We start from the raw sequence: 21,603 nt of genomic DNA on the forward strand, positions 1-21,603 counted from the left end.
CCTGCTTATAAAAGCTAAAGAATTTTTGAAAATAGCTTGGACCCATCATATGTTAAGCTAGTCACCATGTTATATTGTTTCTGTCACTCATTTTCTTTATCAACATTAAATGCATTAACCTTCCTGCAGATCGAATGACTATAGATAAGGAGATGTGACTGTAAAGCCTTTGTCCCTTGACACGTCCGTCTGGCCTGTGATGACTTCCTGCGATGTCTGCTGGCAGGTGGATGTCTTCTCCCTCCCCTGCCTGCTGTAGGCCAGGCTCTGGGTTTATGTGTAGAATCTCTGTGGTCCTTCCGACACTGTTAGGAGCTGCATGTCACCACCCTTGCCTTGCTGGTGGGAAAAAGAAACTCTGAAACATTCCATCACTTGCCTGAGCTTTTTAAGCCAGAGAAGCAGGACTGGCCCAGAGCTCTCAATATTCCAAAGCGCTGGCAGTACATTAAGGGAGCATCTTCTATTAAGAGCACACGGGATTGAAAAAGAGAATGCATCCATGTTTTTCTCAAGCAAAATATGGTGTGAAAATATTTTCAGGCACTTCTATCAGCAATTAGAAGAAAATATTTTGAAAGCCCCCGCGTATCCAAGCAGCCCTTGATAAAGCATTTGCATAAGCTGCCGTGATTATGGAGCCTTGGTTTGGTGCCACAAACGCTTATGGAAAACAGACTTATTTTTGTCAAAAATGTTTCTCAGCTCGATTGTAGACGACAGCTAAGCAAAGGAATAACTAGGACCCTTCCATCCCTGGGGGTGGGGTGTGCCATTGGGGAAGGCATGGGGGCCCTGCCCTGGACTTCAGGGAGCCCCTCAGGGAACACCTGCTGTCACGCAGGTGGTTTCCCTTTGCTGCGTCCATGATTCTCTGTCGTCTTCTTCTCCAGGAAAGTAAGCCAGAGCAGTGCCTGGCGGGAAAGAGCCACAGTACCGGGGAGCAGCCGTCACAGCTGGGCATGGCCACCAGGTACAGTGCCAGTCATCTTGGGGTGTTGTAGCCCCTGTCTGTGTCCAAAGTCAAGGCACACGCCCCACAGATGCTGATACGGTTCACTGCATTAGCTTGGGCCTTGAATTTAGACAGATCTCGGTTGCAGGCCTGGTGCTCTGTCATTTACTCAGTGACCTGGAGTAATTTACTGAAATTGATCTTCTCATAAATCAAATGGAAACACTCCATAGATACTGACTTTCCAAAGTGAATGAGATAATGTCACAAGAGCATTCCTCATGGTCTTGGAACGTGATAGCCCTCAGTCTGCAGAAGGTAATAACAAGGGTTGTGGTGATAAATAATGATATGGGTGATATGGGGATGATGTGAAAAGTGCCCCTTTTGCAGGAGCTTGCCTTTCTCTATGGTTCAATCACATACTAGGACTTATTATGTTAAATATTGATAGGGATTCATATTAACTTGGCCTAGCAGACATTAGAATTTGATAATACTTATCCACATTAGTAGTATTTTATCTTCAGGGTAACCTGCTTGTTATGTGTTTTTGTTTTGATGCTATGGGATTTGAGGGTAACTCCTCTGAGGACAGTGCCATCAGCCACTAATTTGATGGTGTTATTATATCAGTATTGAGTGATCTGATATATTATAATAACTTTACTGATGACCTCACCCTTATAGTATTCCTGTGCTGAAGAGAACCAGGATTGCATTTCTTATTTACAGGCAGAAAATTCTGACATATTCATTGAAGGCAAGCTGCCTACCTCCATCCTTTTATACCTCGGAGGCCAAGCCAGTGCCTGACTCAGAGTAGGCATGCCTTAAGTGTACTGTCACTGAGCCAATGAGATTTTCCCAACCTATTGTTTCCTGGGGAAGGCAGGCTTAGCTGTCCAGTCCTTGGCTTCCTGGCCATAGCTCTGTATATGAAACGATGTCATTTCTAGAATTCATTGTTGGAACTAGAAATGCATGTAGGTGTCACGAAGGAGACAGTCTGATTTCTTTATTGTCCTCTGTGTGAGAAGAGTGTGTAGGACTGGATAAAACTGCATGGCAGGGCTGGCTCTCAGCTGGGCTGTTTTTGGAGGACACCGTTTCTGTTCCTTCTGATGGTGCCCGGCACGGCCCTTTCCCACCCGCCCCCGTGCAGGTCTGCCCTGGAGAAGGGAGAAAGGTTGATGCGCTTGTGTGTTTCTTTTCCATTCTTCACCCTCTGTCTCTTGCTCATTCTCTGGGGAGGGGCTTTCCAGCACGATTATCTGGATACCTTCCTGACCCAGAATTTTAAAAAATATATTTTATTTATTTATTTGGCTGCACTGGGTCTTGGTTGCAGCATGCCGAATTTTGGTCTTCATTTTTGGCATGCGGGATATTTTTTTTTAATTGTGCCATGTGAACTCTTAGTTGCGGCATGTGGGATCTAGTTCCCTGATCAGGGATTAAACACTGGCCCCCTGCACTGGGTGCACGAAGTCTTAGCCATCAGACCACCAGTGAAGTCCCCCGACCTGGAACTCTGAGTGTACCTTGAGTGAGTCTGGAAGGGAGAGGGCAGGTATGTTCAAGATGGAGCTCGGGCTAAGAGTGCACAGTCCTGAGCAGGTAAGGCGGTAACCAGATAGGAAGTCAGTGGGTTTTTGGTAAGTAGTTGTTTGAAGCAGCAGGCTGTACACAGCAGGCTTTGGAGTCAAGCAGATCTGGCTTGAAGTCCTGGCTTTGGGCAATTTCCTTCTGAATCTGAGCTAAGGAACAAGAATGATGTCCATGCCGAGAGAAGCCCAGGCAAGGAGACAGGAGCAGAGATGCCACCCTTCTGTCCCAAGCAGTTTAACCCAGCAGTTAAAACTGCTGCACTGGAAATGCAGGGAACATTTTGAGAACCTCTCTGTCCCACAGTAGTTTCCAAGCACAAGAGGCAGCGCGAGCTGGGACTCTAATCTTTGGCAAATCATCAGCCCCTCAGTGTTTCTTCCGTCATCTTGGAAATGCGCAGGCGACTGACACACAACCCGTACAAGTTGGCTCATCAAAGCTGAGCTCACAGCTTCATGGGAAAGGAGGTTCAGAGTGTGAAACCAAAGAGGGCCACGCGGGCTGTGCCTGCGTCAGGAGGGTGGCTCTGTAGAACTCAGGCTTGTCCTAACTGTGCAGTTGCAAGTGTTTTAAAATTATACAGCGCAGTATGAGCCAAACGCAGGATGTCAGCCAAGTCCAGCCTGCGATATGCCAGTCTCAGACCTGGGAACAGCAGGCCAGGGGCTCAGAGAGATTTAAAAGGAGGGATAGAACACAACAGCGGCTGGTATAGGGTCTGTATTCTTCCTTCCAGCAGCAGTGTGGTGGCTCCTGGAGGCCGTGGAGTGGGCCGAGGCTGTGCCTAGCAGCAGGTCACTTCTGCTGCTCTTCCCCAGTTGGGAGATCAGCTGATAGTTTGTCTAAAGCGTTTTGGATCTTCTTAGTATCTGATACGATCTGCTTTGGCCACCTGATGCAAAGAACTGACTCATTTGAAAAGACCCTGATGCTGGGAAAGATTGAAGGTGGGAAGAGAAGAGGACAACAGAGGATGAGATGGTTAGATGGCATCACTGACTCAATGGACATGAGTTTGAGCAAGCTCTGGGAGTTGGCAGTGGACAGGAAGCCTGGTGTGCTGCAGTCCATGGGGTCTCAAGGAGTCTGACATGACTGAGCGACTGAACTGAACTGATAGGATCCTATTCAAGTGTTGACACAAACGCTTTGCCCAGTTAGATAGAAATAGACTATTGACCACTCTGAGTTAGTCATGCTACGTATACTTCTTTACAAAACCTGAGAAATGAAGAACTAACTCTTGGCGAAAAGGATTTGAGATTTTGAAAAGCCTTCTTACGAAGTTCTCCTGAGCAGTATGCATCTTTTCATTTTACTGGCATCCTCATCTGCTAATTAGATTCATGCAATTGCCTAGGGAAAAAAAATGTTGGAGTGCTCTCCTAATTGACAGACTTGTGATTGACAGAACAGTCCTTGAAGTCTCGTAATTGAGCAAACAGCTCGTCACCATGCAAGTCATTAAAATACCATCGGAACCTGTACACTGACAAGTGCGAACTTCAGTGTTGTTCACAGCTCCTCGGCTGAACACAGATACTTGAGTGAGATGAGGCCTTTTGTTTTTTTGCCTGTCGCTTCTCACAGACAGCGCAAAGCCAGTGACATTAGGGACCATTGCAAGAGGAGGGGGCGGGGGCGGCCAGGTCCAAGGGGCACACGACCTCGCCCCCAGCCGGCACTGCCAGCTCAGGTGTACGGCTCCTGTCTCAGTTTCTGTCTCTGTGTTTTCCTTCCTGTGCTCCCTCAAACGAGGCTTGCTGCACCGATCGAGGGGTTTGGGGTTTTGTCTTAAAGCGGCAGATGGAGCTGAGAGCTCACCCTCTTGGCTTGCGCATCGCCAGCAGTGGCTCATGTCAATCTGTAGTCACTGAGAGCTTTGGTTCACGTTTGGATCTCATTTCCCTCCGAACTGTCTGCATGGAACATGAACATTACCCGATTCAACAAGGGGCCTGTAGCTGCCTGTCCTAGGTTCCCACCCGGGCTCTGTTCAGGCTGCTTTGGCTCCAGGACCACGTGTACCTGTCTGTCTGAAACCTCTAGGCTGTTGGTTCAGAAGGGTCAGCATCGCTCTTAGAATCAGCAAGGGTTGGGATGGAGAGGGGCTTTTGAGTCATTTTACAGATGAGCCACGGAAGCCCGGGGAGGAATTCTGTGGTTGTGAGGCTTTTCCTGGGATGCGTATCTGTCTGTTATCTGCTGGCTCCTGGGATCTCTTGCTGCATGGGATGCTATTTGCTTCCCTTTGCTTTAAGATGAGGAAATCAAGCCAGAGAGAAAATAGTCTGAACAGGAAAACACAGCTTGAAGTTCCTGCGGTTCAAACCTGGGCTTCCCAGGTCTCTACTCTACCAGGAACCCGTCCTCGGTGTCAGGGACATTGATTTGTCTACATGTGGCTTAGCCCTGCCATGGACCAATCAGGATTCTAGCCTGTGTGCTCTGTCTCCGTGGACATAGCTACCTGTCCCCACCCTCATTCACCATGGCTGTGACCCCGTGATGGCCAAGTCTGGGACTTCACCTGTGGTTGATCCGCACAGCTCCAGGGCCTCCAGTCCAGCCAAAACCCGGGATGTTCTCTGCCCCGGGGCCTCTGGTCCAGCCACTCCCAGGACACCCTCTGTCCTCCTAATGCAGCCCTTGTCCTGCTCTGTTGTGATTATTCAGACAAAAGGCCCCAGGGAGCCGGGGCCAGGCTGTTTGCTGTATCCCCACACCTGGCACTTTGATCCCTGGGTCGGGAAGATCCCCTGGAGGAGGGCATGGCAACCCACTCCAGTATTCTTGCCTGGAGAATCCCATGGACAGAGGGCACCCTGGCGGGCTACAGTACACGGGTCGCAAAGAGTGGGACACGACTGAGTGACTAACACTTCCACTTTCACTTCCACACCTGGCACGGTGCCTAGAAGCATTGGTGGCCTGAGCTCCAGTCCACCAGCCCACTGCCCACCAGGGGCCACCCCTTGTAAGGTGGAGAGCAGGGCCCTGGGGAGGGGTAGCTCATTCTGGGCGGGGAAAGAGCTGGGAGAAACCACACAGAAGCAGGGTAACGGGCCTTCCCTTGCATCTCCCTAGTTCAGGGTGCTGTTGGATTGTAGGAACTGCTTCTGGAATGAACACGTGGGGCAAGAAAACAACGAGCTGCAGAGGAAACACCCGGCCATTTTCTGATAGAAGGGGTGGGGAGGCAAGGGGGAAGGCCAGGATGCTGAGGACCAGGCGAGAACCCCCTGAGACACCAGGAGAAGCTGGAGTTTTGCATAAAGGGATGTGCTGAGCAGGAGGCTTTATGGGGAAGTGCACACCCGGGGCCTCGGGACCGGTTTGTTCCAGATCACTCAGCCGTCACCCTTTAGCCTGACAGACGTTTAGGAAGCACTTTGGTGTTAAGGCATTTTTAAAGAAGATGGTCCTGGGAAGCAGGTCTATAGATTGGGGGTGGTGTCATAGCAGAATTCAAATCCAGGGAGCAGTTATTTGCTGACATGCTTTATACAGGTTATTTGAAGAAAATGAGCCTGCTCCCCACCTGCACCTCCCAGGCCCTTCTCCCTTCCACCCCCCATGTGGAGGGGTCCGGAGCTTGACTTGTGTGCAGACGAATGAGGTGTGGCTCGTGCTCCAGGGGCAGCCTGCTGAGGGGTTCTGGAGGAGAGTTGGGGGGGGTCTTCCTTGGCTTCCCTGGCACCCGTTTGTAAGTCCTTAGAGTGACCTCGTTATTTGGAATTGTGTGTTTGGAGGAAACGAATGGGCTTGGACGTGTAGGAAATATTTGGGCTCCTTGTGATTGGCCTGGCTGGCAGCCTGGGATGGGGGAAGAGAGAACACAGGCATCCTCCAAGGCTGCAGGGAGGACGGGGGGAGCCTCTCGGTTTAAAATAGAGTGATGATGCCAGCAAGCAGGCACCTGAATGAGGAGTGGCGGCCCCGGGTGAATAATGCAGGAGCCTCATGAATGGGATTAGTGACGGCATCTGCTAAGTGACCGCCCCAGGGACAGCACTCCGTCATCGATTCCTGCCTAATGCGTGTTTAATGGCTGCCCAGATGGACTTCCTAATTGGTGGTTACATCACTGTGTGTTCCAGAATAAAGCATGAGTCATCCTCTAGTGATGAGGAGCATGCAGCCGCCAAGCCGTCCAGCACAAGCCACCTCCCCCTGTTGTCCAGCGTCAGCTACAAGAAGACCCTGCGCCTCACGTCAGAGCAGCTGGTGAGGGCCCTTTCCTCCCTCCGCTGAGACGTGGGTTCCGGCCCGGCTCCTGCCACCCGTGCTCGGCGGGTTCCATGGACTGGGTTCCCCCTACCCTGAGTCAGCCCCGAGCACCTTTTCTGGCCCAGTACCGGTTCCCATCCTCCTTGGGCTCACATCCCCCCCATTTCGGTGCCTCCTGTCCAGCTGCGCTCCCCTGTGTCTGCCCTGGAGGCTCCCTGGTCTCAAGTGTTGGAGGAGGGCAGCCTGAGGGTGTTTGTCTCGAGGTGTAAATGATGGATAGACCACATGTCACGGGGCTGTTTCCACTTTCCCGGAGATGTTTGTTAGGTCAGCTGCCTCTCCTGAATCGGGGGAAGCTCCGGCTACCCCACTCCCCCACACTTGTGATGGGTTCCGAGAGCTACTGGTAGCAGGGGGCCACCCTGACCACGGTGTCCTCTTCTGTGCATCTGTACCACCAGGATGAGTCAGGCCTGGACCCTGTTTCCCATGAGCAGACAGTGAGCGGGTGTCTCCGTTCAGCTGTCCCAAGAGTTCATGGTGGCCGGGCCTAGCCATGATGCTGTTTTATGGGAAAAGAGAAGGGACAGGCCAGACCCCTGCAGCCTGCGGTCCTAGTGCAGCAGCTGGGTGGCAGGGGCCCTGTCCAGCAGTGCTGGGGTTGACCTGGACTCTGGCCACCAACTGGCTGGCACCTGAGGGCCCTGGTGCAGAGATTCAGAACCCCCAAAAGGGGCTTATGCTTTCAGAAGCTGGAGTGATTTCCTGGAACCTGGCCTCTGTGCTTCTGGACCTGAGACGTGCTTGATAACTGAGACTGCTTTCTTCCAGTCTGTGTGGGTCATCATCGATACTCATGACTGGTGTGGGGAATGTAGTTCCGCACTTGGCTTAGACTTGTTTCGCTGGTCATGACCCTTTACGCTCAGCCGTGGCCAAGGAAGTACATCCCGGTCTGGGGTTGTGATTTCCTGTAGTGAACCCCAGTGCCTGTCACCTGCCCCTGGGGGATGTGTCACAGCTGCCCTACACGTGGGCCTGTGAGGAGGGCTGGGGTTCAGGTTGCCCAAGTCCTGGAAAGAACCATCCTCATCGAGAGCAAGGCAGGGATAGAATTGTATGGTGGCCTGGGGTGGTGATTAAAAAAAAAAATAAAGTCCAGATCTGGTTTCTCGTGGAACAGAAACCACGTGTCCCCCCCGGGCCTCACCCTCCAGTGGACACAGAGCTCCTGTCTTTCAGAAAAGCCTGAAGTTGAAGAACGGCCCGAACGACGTGGTGTTCAGTGTCACCACGCAGTACCAGGGCACGTGCCGCTGCGAGGGCACCATCTACTTGTGGAACTGGGACGACAAGGTGGTCATCTCTGACATTGATGGGACCATCACTAGGTGAGTCTGAGTCCACCTACTCTGGGGCTGTGGGCCCTGGGCCTGGAGGTGCGTTGGCTCCTCTTGCTGGGGCCGATTGGGGCTCATGTAGTTCAGTTTCTGGGGCTCCTTGAATTAAACAGCTGCAGTGGGGGCTTGGGGATCTCTTCCCTCTGGGGCAGTGGCTCCCTGACATCGTTGCTCAGTCTCAGGGTTTCTGTCCAGAGAGCAAGTCATATATCTCACTTGCATTTTTAATGAGGCTTCTCTGGTGCAGTGAATCAGAGTGAACTTTTTTCTTCCTTTAGTGATGCCCGCCTTTCTCTTTTTTTAAAAAAAGATTTAAAAAAAAAAAAAAAAAAAAGATTTTATTGAAGTGTAGTTGATTTACAGTGTTGTGTTAATTTCTTCTGTACAGCAAAGGGGCTCAGTTGTACGTATTTCCATACTCTCTTCCGTTGTGGTTTGTCACAGGGTATCCACTGTAGTTCCCTGTGCTAGACAGTAGGCACTGCAGTTCATGCAGTGCCCTCGTCATTTAATTTTTCTGTTCTCTGTCTTTATTCAGATCAGATACTCTCGGGCACATTTTGCCCACCCTGGGGAAGGATTGGACCCACCAGGGCATCGCCAAGCTGTACCATAAAGTGAGCCAGTAAGTCCACAGCTGGGGAACATGCAGCAGTCTGCACACGTAACCTTTCTTGCTGGTGTGGCTTATACAGACAGGCGCACCCTCAGCCAGGGAGAGTTGGTGGGGGTGGTAGTGGAGTGCACGGTGGAAGCCTGCCAGCTCCGCATTTGAATTCAGTACCGAAAGGCAAGAAAGGAAGTGGTTGGGATATTGAAAATTGATGGGGAGGGAAGATGGTGGCAGCCAGCTTCAGGGGTCGGGTCGACGTTCACAGTCAGGTGGGGACATGGTAGTCTGACGTTGGCCACAAGATGTATTTTAGGCTAAAAACGGTCCCGATTCCAAGCAGGTTTGTGGGCCAGCCTGCAGGGCCCGTCTCGTCCACCTGGTCCGGGGAGCACTCCACCGAGGGGCCCGTACCCGGGACATCAGGATGAGAGCATGCATCTTGAGTTGCTCTCAAGCACTGGGCACGTGTGTCACTTCATTCTTACAGTAATTCTGAGAAGCAAATATTGTCATTTCTAAGCTTAGAGAGTTAAAACGATTGGTCCGTATTCCCATAGCTGCTACCAGGCAGAACCCCCTGGAGTCCTGGTCAGCCCAGCTCCCGGTCCGTTGCTTCTGCTCTGGTTCGTCTCCAGGGTCAGAGCCCTTGGGGTTTCCCTCCCCACACTGGCAGGTGCTTAGTCCCACTTCTTCCATCTCTCTGTGGACTGGAGTCTCCCGCAGCCTCCCCATGGCTGGCTCTTTGCCTTGAAGATTAATGCACTTGTGAACTGTCTTGACTAGCCTGACACTGAAAACTGTCTCTATTTTTTATTCCAAAGAAACCCCTGTGGGTCAGGATATTGAGTAGTTCCCAGCCTGGCTGATTCTGGATTTTGGAACATAAATCTATTCCTGTTCTTACTGTAATGTTAAAAAAAAAAAAAAGGGTGCTGATGCTTTTTTTTTTTGGTATTGATTTGTGTTTCTCTTAGGTTTTCCTACAAAAGTTATCTTCTTGAATAATGAAAGTTGAGTAGCTTACCAAAGAATGCCTGATCATTCTTTTGTTTCATTAGCTGGTTTAGAATGAATCCGATCTGTGGATGAGGATCTGACAGTAACAGAGGACTTGTGGTGTTTTCATTTTGGTTGCAATTGAGAGTAAGGAGCCTGACACTTAACTCGTTCACCAAGTTTGATGCGTGTCCTCGTTGGCACCCACAGGGTTACACCGGTGACGTTCGGACCCTCACTCAGCTTGGGCATGGCCTTCAGGGGCTCTGGACACAAGCAAGTGCAGGCCCCTCTGTATGGCTCTCAAACCCAGCAGTGCTGGGTCAGGCTTCTGCTAGTTCCTGATTTCTGTGGCTTTGCCCCATAACTTCTTGCTCGACCCTAGTCTGACTTCCCCACCGCATCCTTCGTTTTCCCATCTTCCCACTTTTCCTCACCTGATGGCTCCTGCTTCGAGGGCCTTTACCTCTGATGTTTGCCTCTCACAGGTTTCCTGCCTGTAATGCCTGGCTCAGACCCCGTGGTTTCTCACAGAGCCTCTCCAGGCCAGAATCGATACTCGGGCAGCTCTGTGTCCTCCTCCCCCGGCCTCCCTGGTACCCAAGGGCTCGCCCTGTCTTGGTGGCCCAGGTGCCATCATGGAGTACTCACTCAGGCTGGACGTGGCATCAACTTTTGTAGCTGGTTAGAGAAAATCCCCATCCAAGCAGCATCTCACACGCCACCTCCTGCAGGTCTTAGGTAGCCACAACTGGGAAAAGTACAGGGATTGAGAACTGGCAAAGGTTGGGAGGTCGTTTCTGTTGATGTCATGTTTGTGGTTACTCAGAGATGGGTTCAGAGAAATGTTCAGCATGCAGAGTACCAGGGAGCAGAGGCCATTTACTTGCGGGGTTTTGGACTGATTGCTCTTGAATTTCTGCTTTCTTTGAGTTTGGGTCCCTCCTACATTTTACACTCTGCAGTATTTTTCTAATGGAAAGACCAGTTGCAGATAACCGTTTACCTGGAAACAACAGAAAATGAAGGCAATTTTTATTTTTTTTGCCAGGTGTAATAACTTGAGTAAGTCAGTCCACGAGAAATTAGCTGTCAGGTTGATTGTTACCTTGTTCACAGAGGGGATATAAAGCTTGCCTGGTTATCGATTTTAAAAAGCTGATTTGGTTATTAATTAAAAAGAACTCGAGCAGATACAAACGGAAGAGATCGGAAGACTCCCTCGTTCAAATGTACGTGTTTGATAAGTGGAAGGAAAGAAAAGGACTGACTCCTAAAATATCTAGATCATTGAGCCAAGGAGGATTAGAGAATGGACAATAATTGTTCTAATTTCTTGTGTTGCTTGATAAATATTGTGATATTCATGTAACCAAATCAGTGCCTCCGTGACTTAGCGAGAGTGACTGCTTCCTGTGTTTCCATAGATAAATTAGTTCATCTATGGCCTGAGGAATGCATCCTCTGAAGTCAGGATGGTGAGGATGGGAAGCGATCATTAGCAGACTCATTAGAATCCTTCTCCTGCCACAGCGGTTCTTGTCTTTCCCCTCAGGTTACTGCGTCATCATCACCGCCTGCCCGGAAGGGAGGGGTGTGGCGAGTGGGAGGGAGTTGTGGACCTGGGCTCAAGGGGCCGTCGGCTCCCTGTAGACCCTCCTATCCGTCTCCCAAGCCCAGCTGTAGTGCCCTCCTCTCTAAAGTGAGAAAGCGGCTTGCACGATCCCCTAGGTCTTTGCGAGGCCAGCTGTGCTATGCCACTGGGTTGTGCGATTAAAGTCACAAGAGGGTGTTGTGTTCAAACCAGTGCTCCGTGAGAGCCCTGAGGATCTCACAGCCAAACCCCACTGTGCGCCAGGGACTGTGCCGGATGCTGTGCGGGGTGCTGCCTACCCCCCGAGCGAGTGATGGGGACACCTGGTCTTTCACGTGGCTCTTCTGGGGGTGAAGGCTCTGGAAAGGTGATCCCTGTTGCCACTAACAGGTGTTCCTCTGGTTAGGACATCCTGGAGCTGGTTTTCCAGCTAAGTTTAGAAACAGCCTTTGAAGCAAGGCCAGCCAGCGAGGACAGCCAGTGGCATGATCCAGCCATGAAGAGCATTTGCAAATCAAGGCTCGAATAAAATGAGCATTTCAGACCCCTGCAGGTGGCAGCTTTTAGGACTTTGATGTGAAGACCTGTATACAGAAATAGTGATTAACAAAAAAAAAATTACATTAATTAGCTCGGATACAAAGATGTGTACTTAAAAAGGTTGCTTGATTTTCAGATACATTTCTGTACTCCGGATAAGCTGGTGTTTGTAGATTCTCTGTATTGTAACTCTTTCCTGTTTCTTGGTTTTAAAGAACATGTTACTAGGAAAATCTTGAGGCAGGTTCTTTGGCCACTATGAAACAGTCAAAGTGGAGCAGTAAGTGGGATGGGACGTGGGTAGTTTACGTTGTACTGTGCTAAATCGCTTCAATTGTGTACGACTCTTTGCTACCCTATAGACTGTGGCCAAGCTCCTCTGTCCATGGGATTCTCCAGGCAAGAATACTGGGGTGGGTTGCCATGCCCTCCTCCAGGGGGTCTTCCTGACTCAGGCATTAAACCCATGTCTGCTGTGTCTCCTGCATTGGCAGGCAGGCTCTTTACCACTGGGCCACCAGGGAAGCCCATAGATGATGTTTAAATTTTTTTAAATATATTTAATCCAATACATTAAAATATTTAAACATGTCATCAATACAGAAATTCTTTGTGGTATGTATCTTATATTGTGTCTTTATAGTAAGGCATTGAATTTGGCATTTATTTAATATTTATACCACATCTCTTTTTGGACTCTTAGGTTTTCAAAGTCTCAAAAGGAAATTCATTTCTACCAAATATTTAACAGAAGAATATTCCTATGTGATCTGTTTTTCACAAGCAATTATGCAATTCTCTGCAGATACCAGTGGGTATCTGACAATTTAATTCTGTCACTACCTAGTTGGTATAGACCCCACAGGTTAAGGGCTTATTCCCCCAAGGCTGCCCCAAATTCAGACACCAGTTATAGGTGGTAGGTCCCCAGCTTGACTTGAGTACAAAATGAGGGTCCCACACCCCCTCCTCAGGGCTGACGATGGCTCACAAGACTCGTGGAAACACATTCACGTGTTTATTTTATCAGGGTTATAAAGGATACAGGTGACCAGCCAGATGGAAAGATTTGAATGATCCCAGTGCAGGTAGGTTGGCCAGTTTGGTGCCTCCAGCCTCAGTTTCCCTAACAGTAGAGTGGAAGGAGTGAGGTATCCATGAGGATTAAACCAAGTGAGGCCAGGAAGGTGCTTCAGTAATGACAGGAAATGGGGTTCAGTTGAAAATGAGATTTTAGAGGAGGTGGCCTCTTGTTTGGGAATTACAGCCCGGCCCATCTTCACCGAGCAGATACGGATCAGGGTTTGTGCACGCAAAATGGCTCCAGTGTGCGATGCCCTTCATGGCAAACGTTTTGTCTCTCTTTCAGAAACGGGTACAAGTTTCTGTACTGCTCGGCGCGGGCCATCGGCATGGCAGACATGACGCGGGGCTACCTGCACTGGGTCAACGAGCGCGGCACGGTGCTGCCCCAGGGTCCGCTGCTGCTCAGCCCGAGCAGCCTCTTCTCCGCCCTGCACAGGTGAGGCTCGGCCTGCCTACCCCCCCAACCCCCCGCCGCGCACCTGTGGGCCAGCTCTGGACCTGTCCTGCTCACTCATCCTCCCCACCAATACCCCCGCTCCATGCTGGGCACTGGAGGGTTCATCCTCAAGGGCAGGTCTGACCCCACGACCCTCAGCTTCTTCTGTCAGCCCATCATGGCCCTCAGGAAAAAAGCCACGGTGGCCGCAAGCTCGGCATCACGGGCTCTCCGCCACCTGCCTTGTCTTCCTCGCCCGCCTCATTCTCTCTGGCTCCTGGACGCAGTCTCCATTGTCCAGAGAGGTGGTCTCTGCTTGGAGCCTTGGCACGTGCTGCCCTCCTTTGTGGAGAGCTGCCCCTGCCCCAAACCTTGCACTTCTGGTCTGCGTCTTAGCAACTCTGAGAATCCATGTGCTTCCTTCCTGTCTGATCAGGGACCTAGGCTGGGTTAAGTAGCCTCTCTGTAGCCACCACCACTACCTGGCCTGGGAATCCCTGAGCCCTGGTCACACCGTTTTGTTTTTACAGACCGCCACCAGCCCATTTTCCGATGACCCTCCTCCCTTCGCCTTCATGCCCGCATTCAGGACAACCAAGCCAAACTAAGTCTGGCCTCCTGGGGTGGGCACAGGAAAACAGCAGCTTCCCTGGAGCTGGGGGCCCAGGGCCGTGTCCCACAGTGGATTAAAGTTTGAGACTCATATAGCCACTCATGTGTCTATAAGAGTCCTAGATGTCAACAGTGAGGCCCTTACAGTGCTAAGGAGGATTCCAGAGTCCACAGAAGTCCATGCAGAGCCAAGACCAGCCCCTGGGTCTTCTGATACTCAGTTTGGGGCTCCATTATCATCACCATCACGATCACCATTCATCATCACTGTCATCACCATCATCATCTAAATTACATTTTGTTTAGCTGCAGAAGAAGAGTTCTAAAATATGTGCAGTGTGTGTGCATTTATTGTATATGAGCTTCCCCTGTGGCTCAAATGGTAAAGAATCTGCCTGCAATGCAGGAGACCGGGTTCAATCCCTGGGTTGGGAAGAGTCCTTGGAGAAGGAGATGGCTGTCCACTCCAGTATTCTTGCCTGGAGAATCCCATGGACAGAGGGCCCTGGCGGGCTACAGTCCATAGGGTCACAAAGAGTCTGACACGACTGAGTGACTAACACACACACACGTACTGTATACACACACACACGTATATATATACAGTATTTCTGCATGCAAGCTGAAAGGGACCTTTGAGATCATCCAGTAATCCAACAGTGAACACTAGCGGGCCCCCAGACTCAAGTAAAGCCAGAGGATAAACCATTATGCCCCAGGTTCTATTTGCTCTCATCCCTCATCCCTGGGCAGGAACAGTAACCCTTCTCCCTGGATTTTGTGTTCATCCCTCCCTGTTCCTCTAAGTAGTCAGTACAAATACATGTAATCCTAACCAGTATGTTTAATTGTGCACATTTGTGAACTTGATGTAAACAAATGTGCGTCCTCTGGAGCTTGTTTTTATTGCTTGATACTATGTCTCCAGGATCGCTGGAAGTGGCCGTCACCGGCTCGTCTTAGCTTCTGTAGGTCTGTGGTTGGACTCTGCCCCGCCTGTTTACCCATTCTTCTGTTGGTGGGTGCTCGAGCCACTTGTGGTTCTCCACTCTCAAGAACGGGGTCCCTGGGCCACAGAGCATGCACATGCTTGGCTTTCTTAAATCACGGCTTGTTGTTGTCCAGAGTGGTTGAAACAATTTGTGTACCAACAGCAAACGGTGCTGGATATTCCTCCCATCAGCTTTCCTTTCTTGCCTACCCACTGTCAGCTGTTTACATTTCTGCTAGTCTGGTGGGAAAGAGATGTCTTCGTGTGTTTCTGGGCCATTTGGGTGTCATCTTCTGCGAAGTGCCTGTTCATGTCTTTCCCTTGTTTTCCTTCTAATTTGTAAGAGTCTTACAGATTCTATAGATCTATAGATGTGGCCTTTATTATGAGTACTACAAGAATCTTTCTCCAGCTTATGGCTTCTGATGAACATAAATCTGAGTTTCGTGCAGTTGGGCAGATCATTTCCTCTTGTAGTTTGTACCTTCTGTGCATTAACAAAACCTCTCTGACTGTGGGCCCAAGGAAAGTCTCCCATATTTTATCTAAAAGTGTTGTTTTTCACACCGACATCTGTAATTCACCAGGAATTGAGTTTTGTACACAGAGTGCAGTAGGGTGTCCATTTTTTTTTTTTTCCTCTATGGCTGTTCAGTTGCCTCAACTCCATTTGCTGAAAAGGCTACCCTTTTCCTCTGCTCTGACTTGTCATTAGGGTCGTAAATCGAGGGCCCATAAATGTGAGCCTCCATTTCTGGCCTTTATTCATCTGTGTTATTCAAGTCATGCTCTGTAAAAACATACAGACAACAACCTGGTGTGAGTTTAATTGAAATTACAGGGAATCTATAGACCAATAGATGGCTTCCCTGGTGGCTCAGATGGTAAAGCGTCTGCCTGCAATGCAGGAGACCCGGGTTCAATCCCTGACTCAGGAAGATCCCCTGGAGAAGGAAATGGCAACCCACTCCAGTACTCTTGCCTGGAAAATCCCATGGACAGAGGAACCTGGTAGGCTGTACTGTCCATGGGGTCACAGAGAGTTGGACATAACTGAGCAACTTCACTTTCACTTTATAGACCAATAGAGAGTTAATATCATTATAATATTGAATCTTCAGTTCAGTTAGATGGTTTGTTTCTTCATTTATTTAGGTCTTCCCTAGTCTATGGCAGTGAGATTCTTCACTTATTTAGAACCTTTGCACCGACCGTCCTTTCCACCTACTTCACCTCTTTAGGTTTGGTTTCTGAGGTCCTGTTGGCCTTATGAAGAGAGTGAAGAGGCTCTCTCTTCTGTGCCCTCGAATTCTTTGTTCTTTGGATGATTGGTTGAGGTCTTCAGCAAAGTCACTGCTCCAGGGCATTTTCTTTGTGGGCAGACTTGAAAGTGCGGATTCACTTTCTGTCTATGCTTTCCTGGGACGGCTTAACTGACTTACACATATTTAATTTCCAAAGATATGAATGTACTCAGTATCCCAGCATCTTTGACGATTAAAAACAGTTTGATGCTAATGAATTCTTAATAGGCTTGGGCTGACCCATTATTTTATCAATTTGTTTTAACAGGGAAGTGATCGAAAAGAAGCCAGAGAAGTTTAAAGTCCAGTGTTTGACAGACATCAAAAACCTGTTTTTCCCGAACACAGAACCCTTCTATGCTGCTTTTGGAAACCGACCAGCTGTAAGTAGTAGTTGGATATATCCGAGCTCTTGAAATTACTGACTGTTCTAATGGCCGTCATCTGAAAGGCTGGCCACTGTAAGGCCAGACCCTCCTCTTCCTAGACATAGCTGCTAAAGATCCACTTGCCTGCATCTGAAGGCAAGGACAGCATCTTCATTTCACGGCCTCTAGTTCTCTTTGAAGGTGGGCTTGTGGGTTTCAGCTTGAAATTTGAAACTAGAAACTTGACAGTCCAGATTATGTGCTAAATTAGCAAAACAAGAACGTTAAATAGGATTAGAGCCTTTCTATAGGAAGGGAACCACGAAACCACAGAGCACAGAGGTGAATTCAGTGTCTTATGCGAATGCTATTGTTTTCTATGGCAAGAGTCATACTTTGAGATTTTGTGCATACCACCCACATTGGCTGGAAAGTTCAGCATATTAGAGAATATAGTTGGGACTTCCTAATGATCAAATTCTCCTGTTTTTGAAACTCATGCCCAAGAAAATGGGTGAGTGAAGAACCTTAAGGAAAGTTGTTAGACTTGCAAGGGATATGGTAGGTGGTTGATTTTTTAACTCGGCTCTTCAACAGATGAGTGAACTGAGGCCCATAGAGCACAACTGACTTACTAATTTCACATCCAGAGATATTATTTCTTGACTCTACTTGGGGGTATTGTTCCAGTTTAATGAAAGTTCTGTAATACAGCTGGAGCTTGTTTTATTGTGCTTTGCAGGTAATGCACTTTTTTTTTTTTTTTTTTGAAGTTTGCGTTTCAGCAAACAAAGTTGAAACACCCTGCATCAAGTGGGCCTGTTGGTACAATTTTCCCAACAGCATTTGCTCACTTTCTGTCCCTGTGTCACACTTTGGTAATTCTTGCACTATTTCAAGCTTTTTCATGATTTTATATGTTGTGCTGATCTGGGATCAGTGATCTCTTATGTGACGACTAGGATTCACTGAAAGCTCACTGGTGCTTTCAAAAATGATGGTTGGCATTTTTCAACAGTGCGTTTTTTTTATCATAGCTTTTTTTGAAATTGGAGGATAATTGCTTTACAATGTTGTGTTAGTTTTCACTGTACAACAACGTGAATCGGCTCCAAGTATACATATATCCTGTCCCTCTCGAGCCTTGTCTCTCCCACCCCTCTAGGTGGGGAGCACCAAGCCGAGCTCCCTGTGCTACACGGCAGCTTCCCATTAGCTATCTGTCTTATACATGCTAGTGTATATATGTCAGTTCAGCAGTAGTTTTTAATTAAGGTATGCACATTTTTTTTTAGAGACATAAAGTTGTTGCACACTTAACAGAGTACAGTATAGTGTAAACCTCACTTTTATGTACACCACGAAACCAAAACATTTATGCGATTGGCTTTACTGGCTTGTTTATGGCATCTGGATCTGAATCTGCTGTATCCCCAAGGTCTGCCCTTTCTACCTTTGTATTTGTATCAAATCTGAAAAATCATGTATTTGTATATACCATGAACTCTTCTTCTGATTAATTAACACTTCTCCAAATATAGGATGTGTACTCGTACAAGCAAGTGGGAGTGTCTCTGAACAGGATATTCACGGTGAACCCCAAAGGAGAGCTCGTGCAGGAACATGCCAAGACCAACATCTCCTCGTGAGTATCACTGTCATTGTCAATGACCATGGAGTAACGTTTTACAATTAACAGTATACCTTTCTAATCCTTTGGCTACCTACATTTTAATCCTTAAGTCCTACAAAGAAAAATTATTTTAATTTCTCAGATTTTGTCCAGAACCTAAGTTTTGGACAACCTGAATTAAATCAGATCCATCACTTCAGGGCACATAGAAGGGGAAAAAGTGGAAACAGTGGCTTGGGCTCCAAAATCACTGCAGACAGTGACTGCAGCCATGAAATTAAAGGATGCTTTCTCCTTGGAAGAAAAGCTGTGACAAACCCAGACCCTGTATTAAGAAGCATTGACATCACTTTGCCAACAAAGGTCCATACAGTCTAAGCTATGGTTTTTCCAGTAGTGATGTACAGATGTGAGAGTTGGACCATAAAGAAGGCTGAGCACCAAAGAATTGATGCTTTCGCATTTTCGCTGGAGAAGACTAGTCCCTTGGACAGCAAGGAGATCAAACCAGTCAGTCCTAAAGGAAATCAACCCTGAATATTCATTGGAAGGACTGGTACTAAAGCTGAAGCTCCAATACTTTGGCCACCTGATGTGAAGAGCTGATTCACTGGAAAAGACGGTGATGCTGGGCAAGATTGAAGGCAAAAGAAGAGGGTGACAGAGGATGAGATGGTTAGATAGCATCACCAACTCAATGGACCTGAGTTTGAGGAAATTCCAGGAGATCGTGGAGGACAGAGGAGCCTGGTGTACATACTGCAGACCATTAAGTCACAAAGGTTGGACAGGACTTAGCAAGTGAACGATGACTCTTGCTGCTGTAACAACCACCTCTGGGCTAAATATTTAAATGCGTAATTAGATGCTGCTACAGAGTAGAATGGCATGAATTTGAAAACTACTGGCTGAGATTTGCCAAATTTGCTTTGAAAGCCTAGAATATGAATGAGAAATGTAACCAAAGTAAAATATCATGAGAAGCTATATTTAAAGATGAGGAATGTATATAGCCCTTCACATCCTGACCTGTAATAATATTCTTGCCGGAAACATCACCGTGTGACTATGAGTTCCTCTCATATTTTTGGCCGAAGCCCTTCCTCCCCGAGGCCGTGGGCCCAACAAGGTTACTGTCTGCAGGGAGGCCGCCTGGCTGGCTGGGGCCCTTCTTGACTTGGATGTGTCTTGCTTTGGGTTCTTAACTGCTTCAAGTGGATCACGTGTCCTCAGCTGTGCCCACTGGGTGACGTCACCTGTCAATGGGTGACGTCGGGCAGACAGATGTCATCCTGCCTTGTCTGTATTAGAGGTCGTACCCCTGTTGGCCTGGTCGCTGGAGATCTGGAAAGGTGCCCTGGCCTAGGCCACACTAGGGGCCTGCGGGGCCTTCCTCATATGGAGGAGTTAGACTTGGGGAGTTTGGGTCCAGCAGCTTCCCAAGGATTGTTTTTTTGGTAAATTAGAGATCTAGGTTCTCCTCAAGCAGATGTTCATTTTCAAGATGGTCCTTTTACCTGTTAGAGTCTAATCCAGCCTAAATAGGACAGTTGCAGGTTAGAGGTGCTCTAGGGGCTGCCCCCTAAGCCTCCCTCCCCCAGGCCAGGCCAGACCTAAGGAGTTCTTAGGGTGTGGAAGGGCAAGGGGAGGGTGGAGCCAGGAAGCCAGGACCCTCGTCCAATCCCTGGGAACTGGAGGCAGTGCTGGGCATGGCCTTGGGAGCCCATGACAGCAGGAACTCTTCTTTCCTCCCCCTCTCTGTGCAGTTCCTCCCCCTCCGGAGTTCTCAGTGGGGGCCCCCCCACCCCGACAGTGTCTCAGTTCCCTTCCCCTCCCCACTCACCCATGAGAGTGGTTCCTGGTCTCGAGGAGACAGCGGATTTCCATTTAGGGTCAAAAGAAGTCAAATGAAACGTTACCCGGAAATGGCAAAGGTTTCTGCCCAGCCAGCAGCCAAGGGGCAAGTCTCATCATGAGGGGCGTGGGAAGGGGGACTCCCGCAGCTCTGCAGGTTTGCCCAGGAGCCCACATGCACGCTGTGCCCACGCCTTGTGGGAGAAAACTTTACATGTTGGCAAAGAATGATGTCACCTTCTACCTGGACCAGGAGATGACGGCTGTTCCCGTGGGAGAGCAGCCCTCCTTCCCCAGGAAAGCACACGCTTTTCTCTGGCTCGGAGCTCGGGTGCCAGGCTGGTGTCCTGAGCTTGGAATCCTGTGTCTGAGCTCGGAACCCTGGCATTGGAGCCCAGAAGGTGCTTGCCCCTAGGGAGCTGGCATGTTGTCTCTGAGAAGTCAGGAGCCCACCCCAGGTGGGGGGCTTCAGCGCTTTCTTTCTTGGCCTTTATGGCCAGCAGTGCTTCGGGGCTGCTTGCTCTGAAGCAGACCTGGTGAGGAGGGTTGGCCCGAGAGAGGCATGGACGGACTGGGTTTGGGTCTGGTGCCACTGAACCCTGATGATGAATGTGAGCTGCCCCCTGGCAGGGAGGGGCCGCCTCCCCGAGTCACAGAACTCAAACAAACAGGTCTCCAAGCCAGGAAGTATTTTAAAATTTTGTTTCAATCCTTGGGAAAGACACAATTCTTGCTTGTTAAGAGAGATTTTCTCCATTTTGTGTAAGTACAATGTTTCTCTGGAAGTCCTTTGTTAAATACACACAGTCACCCTTATTTAAAAGTTGTTTTATGTCTCAGAAATGTGAATTTCTGGAGTTTGGATTTCAAAAGCCCTTTCTGGTTCTTAGCAGATTGGAACTGGAGAGGGACCTGGGGACTGTCAGGGAAGGCTCTGGGAACATGCAAGGAGGCCTGGGCTCATCATAGTTTCTGGTTGGAGCCCAGAGGTCTGAAAATGCGTTTTCAATATGCAACTTTCTCTTTGTAGTTCTAGGCCACAGAAACTAATATGCAATGTCTCTTTGGGAATACACAGAAAATAGAGTGAGAGAGCATTACAGGGAGCATTGAGAAACACCGATGAGGCCTGTGTCCACATTCTAGAAGGACCTGAAGCCCAGAGAGGGCAAGACACCTGCCCAGGGTCCCACAGCAGTAAGACAGGAGTAGATCCCAGGTCTCATGACCCTTATGCCAACTAGGGCTTTTTTCCCCTGAGACTAATAATTAGCCAAGGCAAACTATTTTACAATGTCAATGATTAATTGTTACATTTATGGAGCGTCGGTTCCCATTATTTTACTGTGCATACGTCATTTAATTTAATCCTCGCATGTA

At 48.9% G+C, this 21,603-nt stretch overlaps 1 protein-coding gene across 5 annotated transcripts in view; it reads left to right on the forward strand.

The window, feature by feature from the left end:
* The window catches only part of LPIN1 (lipin 1), a 130,051-nt gene that overhangs the window by 105,286 nt on the left and 3,162 nt on the right, over positions 1–21,603 (forward strand). For all 5 annotated transcript variants that reach the window (XM_070379133.1, XM_005903204.3, XM_070379135.1 and 2 more), the window contains 7 exons: positions 894–973; positions 6,667–6,793; positions 8,039–8,187; positions 8,735–8,821; positions 13,309–13,461; positions 16,637–16,751; positions 18,278–18,381. In XM_070379133.1, coding sequence (XP_070235234.1) covers positions 894–973; positions 6,667–6,793; positions 8,039–8,187; positions 8,735–8,821; positions 13,309–13,461; positions 16,637–16,751; positions 18,278–18,381 — 815 coding nt within the window. The remainder of the gene's footprint in view (positions 1–893; positions 974–6,666; positions 6,794–8,038; positions 8,188–8,734; positions 8,822–13,308; positions 13,462–16,636; positions 16,752–18,277; positions 18,382–21,603) is intronic.

This window comes from Bos mutus, chromosome 11, assembly GCF_027580195.1.
Source record: "Bos mutus isolate GX-2022 chromosome 11, NWIPB_WYAK_1.1, whole genome shotgun sequence".
NCBI classification, from domain to species: Eukaryota; Metazoa; Chordata; class Mammalia; order Artiodactyla; family Bovidae; genus Bos; species Bos mutus.